Genomic DNA, 11,709 nt, shown 5'->3' on the forward strand with positions numbered 1-11,709 from the left:
TGCAGGGATTATAGATGTGAGCCACTGCACCCGGTTGAAACTCAAATCATTTTTGGTTTATATTTGCCCATTCCCTGGGTTCCTTTGGTCACTGCTCAGCTCCCAAGGAGACAGGCAAAGATTAGAACCAGAATTTCTAGTTCCAGGCAGGCTGTGCTCAAATAACCCTTCCCCCCTAGGGGATAGAGAGTGGCTCTGGGTCTTCTTTACCCCCTGGGGACAAGTGGGTTGCAGTCACGGGAGACAGGTGTGCTGAGAAGGAACAGCTTTCTTTTAGAACTGTCCCCAGCTGGAAGGGGCTATCAAAGACGCAGTGAGTTCCCTGGCTCTGGAGACACTCAGGCAGAGTTTGAGGAAGGCTTGTGAAGGATGTGGGGCAAGGCTGAGAAGGGAGTTTCTGCACCGAAAGGATCATTGCCTGGGAGCCTTCTGAGGTCTGAGGCCGAGAGCCTAAGATTCCTACATTCCTTCCACCTTAGTGACTAGTCTGTTCCTAAGCATTTGGCAGGGCAGGGGGCAGGGGGGGGGCTCCCTCCAAAACCTCCCCTGACCCATATGTACCTTTATCCTTTGCGGGACAGATAAGTGTACATAGCTCATTCAGGAGAAAGAAGAAGGATTCCAGAAACTACTCACAGATATACACACCCCCTCTAGACCACCTGGGCCCAGCCCTGCCCATGTGTGTCCAACATGGAGAGGCTGGCATAGACTCCAGGGCCCCCAACAGGCTCAAGAATAAGAAGCCCCTTACCCATTCCTCCTCCTCCATCCCAGTGCAAAGACATTGGAAATGGGACTTTCAATTTCATTTCCTGCGACGTTTGTTGTGGAGTTTCTCTACAGGTTGACTGGGGTAGTTCTGGGGCCTGTAGCGTTCACCCTACTTGAGCACTGGGGGGCATGAGTCACCAGTGGCAGAGGAAGGGGACACACGGCTATACCCCAGGTCCTCTTAGGGCAAAGATGAGGACTACAACAGAGAAGGGGCCTTCTTAGAGAGAGGGGTGACTTGCCAGCCAGCACCACATTAAAGAAGAGGAAGAAAGAGACACCAGAGAGGCTTTTGGAAGTTTCTGGAAAAGTCAGTTAGGAAGGTCAGGTTAAGGACCTTAAGACTAAAACCTCCTGAGGTTTATTTCACACACAAACTGTCTGAGCTTATTATCTTTGTGATCTCTACCCTCTTCCTGACTCCTTCAAAGGATAATCCCTGAAATCTCGAAGGAGAAACTTGAAGGCTGAGACCTACATGGATCCATCGTTTCCTACATCTTTGATCCACTAGAGTATATTTTTTAGAAGGAGTAAAAGAGACACAGCCTTCACTCTGCTGGCTACCCCACCTCTTAGCTGTTGCGTTACCCCAAACCCTATGCTGAATCATTAAGGTTTCCCCACAAATTTGAAATGCCTCCTTTAACATATGTATGTCTCATGTGTGTGTGAGTCTTGTTCGAAACACTTTATTTTGTTCATTAATATTTGTATATTTCTTCTTCATTAACAGATCTGTTTTGATTATCATAGCCTTCTGATATATTTTGATGTTCTATGATTTTCTATTTTTTGTTTCCTTTTTCTTTTTTTGAGACAGAGTCTCACTCTGTCACCCAGGCTAGAGTGCAGTGGCACAATCACAGCTCAATGAAGCCTCGACCTCCTGGGCTCAAGCGATCCTCCCACCTCAGCCTCCCAAGTAGCTGGAACTATAGGCTCACGCCACCATGCCGGGCTAATTTTTTATTTTTTGTAGCGTCCAGGTCTTCTTACATTGCCCAAGCTGATGTCAAACTCCTGGGCTCAAGAGATCATCCTGCCTCGGCCTCCCAGAGTGCTGGGATTATGGGTGGAGAAACTGCAAAGCCTCCTAATTTTTTTCCAGATATCCTACATCCACCTCCCACCTTCTCCAATTCTCTTAAAATTTTTCTTTGGTATTTTGACATTGCATGGCATTGAAATTATAGATGAATGGAGACCAAATTGACTTCTTCAGAGTATTGAACCTTCTTATCGAAGCACAGAATAGATCTTTCCATTTTTCCAAACATCATTTTTTCTGAATTGGGACTTGTGTATAAAAATGGTATTGGAAAGGGTTAATAGAGACCATTGGCTCATATCTGTAATCCCAACGCTTGGGAGGCTGAGGTGGCAGGAGGAGCAATTGAGCCCAGAAATTCAAGACCAGCCTCGGCAACACAGAGAGACCACGTCTCTACAAAAAAATAAAAAATTAGCCAGGCATGGTGGCGTGAACCTGTGGTCCCAGCTACTTGGGAGGCTAAGATGGAAGGATCGCTTGAGCTCGGGAAGTCCAGGTTGCAGTGAGCCATGATCACACTGCTGCACTCCAGCCTGGGTGACACAGCAAGACGCTGTCTCAAAAATAAAAAGAGTGAAAAAAAAAAAGGGGGCTGTTGGCTTCTTTGGAGAAGGAACTAGGGGAACCCTACTTCAGTGCCAGTTAGTGGGGAGCAGCTGCATCCTTCAAAAAGAATAGCAGGTGCTGTCCCCTAGCCCGGCTGACCTGAAGGTGCAAAAGGGAGCATAAGGGGCCAGTCCTGGAATTGGAGCCCAGCGAGAGGTATTTGTGGTTCCCCAACAAAAGCCCCTGTCCAGCCCTCCCTGCCCCATGCGCTGCATACAGACAGCAAGGCCAGGCGGCTCCGGGAACACAAGCGGGTGTGAGGCCCTGGGGAAAGTCGGGCTGGGCAGGAGGTCAGTACAGTCCATCTCAGGGTGACAGGTGGTATCACAGGGCCCCAGGGACCCCACAGGAGACCTGGCAGTCAAGACGGCAGGGGCCAGCTTGCCTTGTGTGCTAATCTTTTTATTGTTTCTCTCCAGAGCCCCTGCAGCGGGGGAGGGGAAGGCGTGGGGAGGTGGGCTCCCCTCCCACCAGCCCGAGACCGCTCTCTGCCTCTCTCCTCTCTTCTCCAGCATCTCACCCACTTTCTCTCCTTCTCAATCTCCTGCTCCCACATCCAGCACCTTCGGGGATTCCCTCTTGTAGCCCCTGCTTTCTAAGTCCACCCTGGCCTGGGGAAAGGAAAGAGAGACCACAGGGACAATTTCAAGTCCCCCAGTCTCCATAGTGGATAGTCCCCCTGGCTACCTGCCTGGCTTCCTCTCTCCTGGCCCTGCAGTATCCCAACACCCTGCTCTAGGGCCATGCCCAGAGCCAGAGGCTAGTGCCTGAGGTCACGGAGGTGGGAGAGACAGGGCCACTGCACTAGCCTGGACTCCATCCAGCACGAGAGCCAGGCTTACTCACTGCCAACAGCCAAGGCTCATGGATGGGGGCCGCAGAGGCAGCTGCGGCATGCCCTGTGACCAGGCAGGGATGGGCCATGTCCCTGTTGAGGACCACAGGGGATGGCCAGTGATGGGGGAAGGGGGTCAGAGGCTGTGAGGGGAGGACTGAGGCTGGGTGCAGTGTCCTGGGCTGCAAGAAGGCTGGCTTCAGGGGGCAGTGAGGACAGGGGCGAGGACGGTCTCTGGCAGCGGAGGGTCTCTGTCTTTAGAGCACTTCATGCTGCTGCTGTGTGGCCTCACTGACGACCTGGGGAGAAAAGAAGCCCAGTCCAACCACGTGCTGGCCAGAGAATGGAGCCTCAGCCCTGAGCCATCCCCACCCCAGGGCCACAGGATCTCTCTTGCCCCACTAGCCAGGGGCCTGGACCAGCACAGCTGGGTGGAAGACAGTCCCCACAGACACATCCATAGCCCCCACCAAGGGGAACGGGCCCAGACAGACCACTCACCTCCCCATCTCGAGTCTCGATGGTCTTGATCATCACCGTCTTCTTGGTATGGACCTCAGAACCCCTTTGCTCAGGGCTGGTTTCTGTAATAGGGTTCATCGCACACTCAGCCTGACCAAGTACCAGGGATTGGGAGTCCATCTGGGGCCATATTGGGCAGAGTCCTAGCAGACCCCAAACCCCCTCAAGACAGGCTTGTTACTTCTTCAAGACTTTAATACCTGTCCTTGAACCCAGCACCCAGCAGGTAGTTCTGCAGTCCCACGGCCAGTCCCATAGTTTAGAGGGTCTCGGGAGCCAACAGATTTGCTCCACGTGCAGGATGGTGCAGGAGGCTAGGGGACCCCTGATGCCCAAACTGCACGGCATTGACTTTCCCCGTACCTCCTAGTTCCTCTCCAGGCCCCAGGAGAGCCCTGCACACATTTGTATCCTGGGACTCCCCTTCTTCAACATAGAACCCAAAAGCCCGGTCTCAAGGCCCCCTTTAGAGGACCTTACAGTACCCATCTCCCTTTAAGATTTCAGATGAGCAACTTGACATCTTAATGAAAGTGAGACGGAGCAGGAGTCAGTCACTGACTCATTGTGCTGATGGTCAGTCACTTGCCCTTCTGTGCCTCAGTTTCCTCACTGAGGACATGGAGTGAAATGGTACCAACCATACTTGCCCTACCGTGGCCACAAAGCTATTGATTTGGAAAAGCACTGCGCAATGCGGTTGGGGATTTTTTGTACTATGAAGTTTTAAATGCAAGACTCATACTTGGTGTCTGTATAAACAACTAACTGAGTGTCCATATAAACAACTTGGTGTCCATATAAACAACTAGCAGAGAGTCTCTGAGTTGTACAGGAAGGGTCAAATGGAGGTCCTTGGTATTATGAGTTTGGTGTTCATGAATTTCCTTAGCTAGCAACTAGCCTGTGATGAACACTGTGACTTCGTGGAGCACAGCGTGTATTTTTTCCTGATGGAAATGTACATCGAAGATAGAAAAGTTTTGATCTAGGAAAGGAGCAGCTGCCAAGGACTCTGACTTGCTTTCCTAATGCATCATTAGCCTGCGTTTCTCTGCTCTCTGGGGTTGGAAAGCCATCCCATCTGCATATTACTGTCAGAATGGCAGAATGCCCTAAGAGCTCATTCTTTTCATGGTTTGGCTTTGCTAAGATTTGGCTTTTTTTTTTTTTTTTTTTTTTTTTTCAGACGGCATCCAACATCTTGCTCCAGCAAACTGGAGGTGTTCAAAAGGCAGCCGAGGCAGTGCTTGGCAATGTGCCAAACAGACAATGGGCAGTGGGTGCCTTAGAATGCAGGCGGTATGAGATGGTGCTCCTGAAGCCAGGTCCCCAAGGACACCCCTGCTACTTTTAGAGTTTGGAATTCAGAACAGAGGCTGCTTTCTGGGGCCCAATATTCCAAGAAGGTACAGGGGGCATGTTAAATACAATACAATACAATCATATAAAAAGCTCTCTCTGTCATAAAGTGCCTCATCCGCCTCTACCTAAACTCCCTCACCTACCTGCAGTGGCCCCCTTTTACCTCTCCAGACTCCAGGTCTGTCCCTGGCCCCGTGGTCCCATCCTCCCTCCTGGCTGGCCTTGGGCAGTGCCCATGCTGGACTCCTGGCCCCTGCAACCCCAGCCTCCACCTGCCTGCAGATACTCACCTCGGAAGTTGAGGGCAGAGAAGGTCTGGATAGGGAGGTTGATCCTGAAAGAGAAGAGACCAAGCCTCGAAGAGTTAAAAAGCCTCCATCTTTCCCCGAGACCACCCATCAAGACTCAGCCTGGTCCTTTCTAAACGCCATCCTCAGCTGTCCGAGTCCCATGGACCCCAGCACTCCCACTGTCCACACCACTCAAGGAATGGGGTCAAAGGTCAGCTAGAGTTGTCCCAGGAATAGTCTCTTCTGTAAGGATCATTCATTTCAACTCTGACCTGCTGGCATGACACCAGGACGCCCAGCCCCACTGCACCCTCCAGTGCACCAGGATTTCCTTCTTGCTCCTAGCACTGAAGGTTGCATCAGTAGCAGCTGTGGGTGATGTCCATTGCTTGTGCCCACCCTCCAGCCACACCAGTTCTGAGAGCTGATCATTTAGGCCTAATGCTGGAAAAATGCCACATGCCTTTAGCTACCTTCAAAGGCCGTCATATGTAGATGTCACGCTACAAAATCTGAAGTTTCTCTTTATGTCTTTGTGTGTACACCTATATCTAAACACGTCTGCAGCCTTTTTTTTTTTTTGAGATGGAGTCACACTCTGTCGCCAGGCTGAAGTGCAGTGGCACAATCTCGGCTCACTGCAACCTCTGCCTCCTGGGTTCAAGCTATTCTCCTGCCTTAGCCTCCCAAGTAGCTGGGATTACAGGTGCCTACCACCACGCCCAGCTGATTTTTATATTTTTAGTAGAGACGGGGTTTCACCATGTTGGCCAGGATAGTCTCGATCTCCTGACCTCGTGATCTGTCCATCTTGGCCTCCCAAAGTGCTGGGATTACAGGTGTGAGCCACTGTACCAGCTGGCCGTCTGCTGCTTTTTAAAAATTTTAGATATTAAGGGGTACCAGTTTTTGGAGTAATTAATCCATTTTAAATTGAGGTTAAATTTACATGCAGTGAAATGCACAGATCTTTAATGTACAATTCAATGAGTTTTGATCAATGTCCACGTCTGTGTAACTACCAGTCCAAATCAAGACATAGAACATTTCTAGGCCAAGCGCAGTGGCTCATGCCTGTAATCCCAGCACTTTGGGAGGCCAAGGCAAGCAGATTACTTGGGGTCAAGAGTTAGAGACCAGCCTGGTCAATGTGGTGAAACGTCATTTCTACTAAAAATACAACAAATCAGCTAAGTGTGGTGAACATGCCTGTAATCTCAGCTACTTGGGAGGCTGAGGCAGGAGAATCACTTGAACCCAGGAGGCGGAGGTTGCAGCGAGCTGAGGTCACACCACTGCACTCTAGCCTGGGCGACAGATCAAGACTCTGTAGCCAAAACAAGCAAAAATAAGATATAGAACATTTCTGTTATCCCACAAGGCTCCCTGGTGTCTCTTTCCAGTTGTATGTTGTTTCCTGTATCTAGAGGTGGGTTGCTCTGAGCATGACATCCGTGTCTTTTCCTCTGAGCATGTGCGTGTGCTTACATGCGTGTGCTTACATATGTGTGCACATGTGTGCATGTGTGTGTGTGCATGTGCATGCACTCTCATGCCTTCTGTATGCATCTCTTTACCTTCTCTTAGCCTATCCCTCTGCAAGGCTTCTCTCCCTCCCTCTCTCTCTATTTGCCTCTCTCTGCTCCCTCCCTTTCCTCCCTCATCACTCCCCACTCTGCTTTCATCTCTCCCTTGACTGGCAGTAATATTTTATTATTGGTTGCTGAATATGGTTTTTTTGCTGCTGGTTCTTAATTCTGAAGGTGGATAAGGGAATACTTATATTTCTCTTTTTATAAACGCTGTTAATTAAATTGCTTTTTACCCAGGTGGCCTTGGTTAATTCGCTGCAATTAATAGAGCGGTGGCCTCTTGTATAAAATTGTTTCCAGACCGGGCACCGTGGCTCACGCCTATAATCCCAGCACTTTGGGAGGCTGAGGTGGGCCGAACACCTGAGGTCAGGAGTTCGAGACCAGCCTGACCAACATGGTGAAACCCTTGCTCTACTAAAAATACAAAAAATTAGCCAGGCATGGCTGTGGGTGCCCGTAATCCCAGCTACTCGGGAGGCTGAGGCAGGAGAATCGCTTGAACCCAGGAGGTGGAGGTTGCAGTGAGCCAAGATCACCCCATTGCACTCCAGCCTGGGCAACAAGAGCAAAACTCTGTCTCAAAAAAAAAAAAAAAAATTGTTTCCAGGTCTTGTTGAGATAATTCCTAGCCTCCTGGGGGCAGGAATGGACCACCCAGTACCCCCCACTGCCCCGCTCCGGGCCCTGCCTGGCCCCTCACCGGCTCTCCTCTCCCTCCAGCAGCTTCCGGTAGGTGGCGATCTCCACGTCCAGGGCCATCTTCACGTTGAGCAGGTCCTGATACTCGCGCAGGTGGCGGGCCATCTCATCCTTGAGGTGCCGGATTTCCTCCTCCAGGCGCGCGATGTTGTCCTGGTAGCCGCTGGCCTCACTGGCAAATCGGTCCTCTAGTTCCCGCATCTGCCTCATCAGGGAATCGTTCTGCAGGGGAGGAGGAGCCCAGGTCAAGGAAGGAAAGAGGACACTAGGAGCCCAAAATGAAGAAAGACACAGCTTTGGGGCTGGCAGGCAACTCCAGATGGTCAGGTCCAGGACATGTTGAACCCTGAACTCAAATGAAGTCTATATGTGGACACTCAGAGAATAAAACAGATAAAAAAGGAGCATCTGCATTCGGCCTCATGTTCCCCGCACAGGCAGATGCCCCAGGAACTCCTGATTCCTTAGCACCCAAATGGAATCCATGTCTGGTTTCACCCCTATTGTAGATTTAAGGAGATGAAGGCCCAGAGAGGATCTATGATGGGCCCAAGGTCATAGAGTGAGGGTGTGAACTGCAGACAGGAAGGGGCAGGGCCCGGCCCGGTGGGCAGGGACTCACAGTGCCCTTGAGGGCGTCGATCTCGCAGGTGTAGGACTGGATCTGGTGTCGGTATTCCATCATCTCCTGCTTGGCCTGGCGCAGGGCATCGTTGTTCTTGTTGGCCGCCTGGGTCAGGTCTGACACCTAAGGGCAGAGAGAGGGGCCCGAGGATGAGGAGGAGGCAGGGCCCAGGTAGGGGTGAGCAAGGGAGCATGGAGCCTCTGGGCTCTCCTCCCCGTGGATGGTGCCACAGGACGTCCAAGCTGGGATTCAGGGGGACAGAGATGCCAGTCCCTGGGCAAGGCCACCCACCTTCGACTTGTACCACTCCTCGGCTTCAGAAATGTTCTTAGCTGCGATGGTCTCATACTGAGCCCGGATGTCCCTGAGGGCAGCAGTGAGGTCTGGCTTGGACACGTCCATCTCCACCTGGACTTGCTGTTCCTGAAGCTGAGCTTGCAACTCACGGATCTCCTGCAGGGCATGGCTGAGCTTCAGTACCCTCCCAGCCCACACAGCACCCTCACACCCCTCTTCCCAGCCAGAGCCCCACCTCAGCCCCACTCTCCAGCTGCTTTCCCCATGCCCCAGTGACCCCAGGCAGAGAGGCCGAGGCATACCTCTTCGTGCACTTTCTTAAGGAACGCGATCTCCTCGTTGAGCGATTCGATTCTGCGCTCCAGGTCAATTCGAGCTAGAGTAGCTGCATCCACGTCCTGGAAGAGGCCCAGCGAGAAGGACATGGTCACCACCACCCAGGTGGGGCAGAGCGAGGCCAGAGGCCACACGGGGGGAAAGAAGAGCACTCACCGCTCGGAAGGCAGCCAAATTGTTCTCTGCTTCTTCTTTCAACTGGATCTCCTCCTGCAGCCTGGGTGGGACAGACAGAAAGACAGTTGTGGGTGATAAAGCTGGCAGTGGAAAGGACGACTGGCTGGGGGCTGACCAGGGACTGGGTCCAGGACAGAGGGGGAGGGCCTGCCTGCTGCATAGAGACAGGAGGCCCCGAAAGGGAATGAAGAGGCCCCACCTACCCAGGGAGGGCACAGGAGGTGGCCCAATCTCTGCCCTGGAGCCACACCCTTGAAGTCTATGTCCCCACCAGACTGTGTGACCTCCCTGGGGTTAGAAACTGTGTCTATTTTATCCACCTCTGCGTTTCTGGTTCCCAGCTCCAACCTAGCCAATATAGCTGCTTAATTAATATTTATGACTTTGGTGGCAGGAGGGTGACTCTCCTAACTTGGCCTGTCAGAAGCAGGACCAACACATACACTCCACTTGCTGCCCTTTTCGTTTCCGGAGACTGGTGAAGCCTCGAGTCAGGTCCTCCCAAGGTCCCTGAGAGCTGCGGCCCCCACCCACTCCCTTTTTCTCCAGCTTGTCTATTCGCCTTGTAAAAAGACACAGGCTCAGCTAGGACCCCCGGGCCAAGCTCCCTCCACCACCCCACTTCCCAGGACCTCATCACAGCTGAGCTGAGAGCTGCTGCTTGGACTCTGGGCCCTTGCTCCACTCTCCTTGCCTCCTATCAGCCTCCCATCTCCCTCTGGCTACACCACCCTCTGGACCTCCTGCAGCCCTTCCTCCGGCCCGGCAACTGCCAGACCCCATAAACATCACCCCAGCATCTTAAGATGCTTTTTAAGGGGGCTGCCCACAGGGCTCCGGGTCCCCTAAAGTCTCCCATATCCACCCCCTGATCTATCTCCCCAAGGCAATTCCTGTGCAAGTTGGGAGCGCAGGAGGAAAGACCTGGAGGTCATGGCCCCTTGAAATACACGGGTAGAGGACCCTTTCCCCGCACCGGGCAGGAGAGGGTCCCGGACCCCAGGAGAAGGCAGGTGCTGACAGAGGGACCCCAGCCCCCAGGCCTAGCCTCCTGCGCCCTGCTGGCGGAAAGGGGGGTCTGGGGCGCCGGGCCCTCACTTGGCCTTGAGCCGCTGCAGGTCGTCGAGCAGGTTGTCACGCTCCACGTCGACGCGGGCGCGCTGGTTGGTGAGCACCTCCACCTGGCGCCGCAGCTCGCGCAGCTCCTCCTCGTAGAGCTCGGCCACTCGCGTCGGCTCGCGGCCCTTGAGCCGGTTCACCTCGGCGGCGAGCGCGGCGTTCTGCTGCTCCAGGAAGCGCACCTTCTCGATGTAGTTGGCGAAGCGGTCGTTGAGCTCCTGCAGCTCCACCTTCTCGTTGGTGCGCGTGGTCAGGAACTCCTGGTTCACCGCGTCGGCCAGCGAGAAGTCCAGCAGCTCGCCCGCGCCGTAGGAGGAGGGCGCGCGGGTGCTCCCCAGCCGGCTGGCCCGCAGCGACCCCAGGCCCCCGGCCCCGCCCGACGTGCGCGACACCTGGTACACGCGGGACGTCATGGAGCTGGAGGAGCCCTTCGAGCCGAAGCCCGCGCGCGGGAACACGGGCGAGCTCAGCGGGGAGCCGAGCGAGAAGCCCGGGGCCCCGCCGAAGGTGCGGCGGTAGGAGGACACGCGCTGGCTGGACGAGTAGGCCTGGCTCATGGTGGCGGCGCGGGCGAGGCTGGCGGGCGCACGGAGGAGGCGGCGGGCAGGCGGCCGGCCGGAGAGTGGATGCGGTGAGGGGAGACAGGGCCCCCAGCCGTCGGCACTATTTGTATCCCTCCTGACATCAGCCCCCGCCGCCCCTCCCCTGACAGCTGCAGATCCGCTGTCCTGCCAGGAAAGGGCGGCCGCTGGCCGCGGGGGCGGGGAGGCCAGCTCCCCCGCAAGAGGCCTGTGCCCCTGAGCCTACCGGTGGGGGGCCTGTGACAGGCACGCCTGCCAATCCTTCGCCAGGGAAGTAAGCACGTCTGCAGCCCCCAGGCGGGCCTCTTTCCGCCCTGGTCTCCACCTCGTCCTGGGGGAGGTCAGGGGAGACAGCAGGAGAGAGGATTCCATTTAGTTTAAGGGTCCCCTTTTTGGTCAAGGAGAGACTTTGGGCCATTTCTTAAAGGATCAAGTCCTGTTCCCTGGAAAGGCCCAGAACCACCTTGTTCCTAAACCTCTTGAAGTTGAAGAGGTGTGGGAGGTCTCAGGCCAAGCCCAGCCAGGCCTTGAGGGTGGGGGTCTCCAGGCAGGCAGGGAGGGCAGGTGGAGGAATCCTGGACAAAGCCTGCCTGCCATGTGTGTCTACCGGCGAGCTAGCCCTGAGCCTCAGTTTCCCTCTGGACTAATCCAGGCCCCCTTCCTCCCCCTACTGTCAAGGGCATGGCCTAGAGTTTATAAACAACGGGTGATTTCCAGAAAGGGTCTGATGAGCTTTCAGTTTCCAATTGCTATGTCCACTCCCCTGTACAGACTTTGTCTGGCTCCTGCCCCTGTGTCCCCCCCCCCCCCCCCCCATTTCTCCCCCTACTCACA

General features: G+C 54.2%; 1 protein-coding gene across 1 annotated transcript; it reads right to left on the reverse strand.

The window, feature by feature from the left end:
- Nucleotides 1-2,819: 2,819 nt before the first annotated feature.
- On the reverse strand, nt 2,820-10,925 carry DES (desmin). The gene is made up of 9 exons (XM_032278082.1): nt 10,274-10,925; nt 9,155-9,215; nt 8,965-9,060; nt 8,657-8,818; nt 8,363-8,488; nt 7,742-7,962; nt 5,447-5,490; nt 3,771-3,853; nt 2,820-3,568 (listed from the first exon to the last, which is right to left on the reverse strand). The coding sequence occupies exons 1-9, from the start codon at nt 10,849-10,851 to the stop codon at nt 3,527-3,529; spliced, it is 1,413 nt and encodes a 470-aa protein (XP_032133973.1). The 5' UTR covers nt 10,852-10,925; the 3' UTR covers nt 2,820-3,526.
- Nucleotides 10,926-11,709: the final 784 nt, after the last annotated feature.

The sequence above is a fragment of the Sapajus apella genome, unplaced genomic scaffold, assembly GCF_009761245.1.
Source record: "Sapajus apella isolate SASKATOON/1434 unplaced genomic scaffold, GSC_monkey_1.0 scaffold10, whole genome shotgun sequence".
NCBI lineage: Eukaryota > Metazoa > Chordata > Mammalia > Primates > Cebidae > Sapajus > Sapajus apella.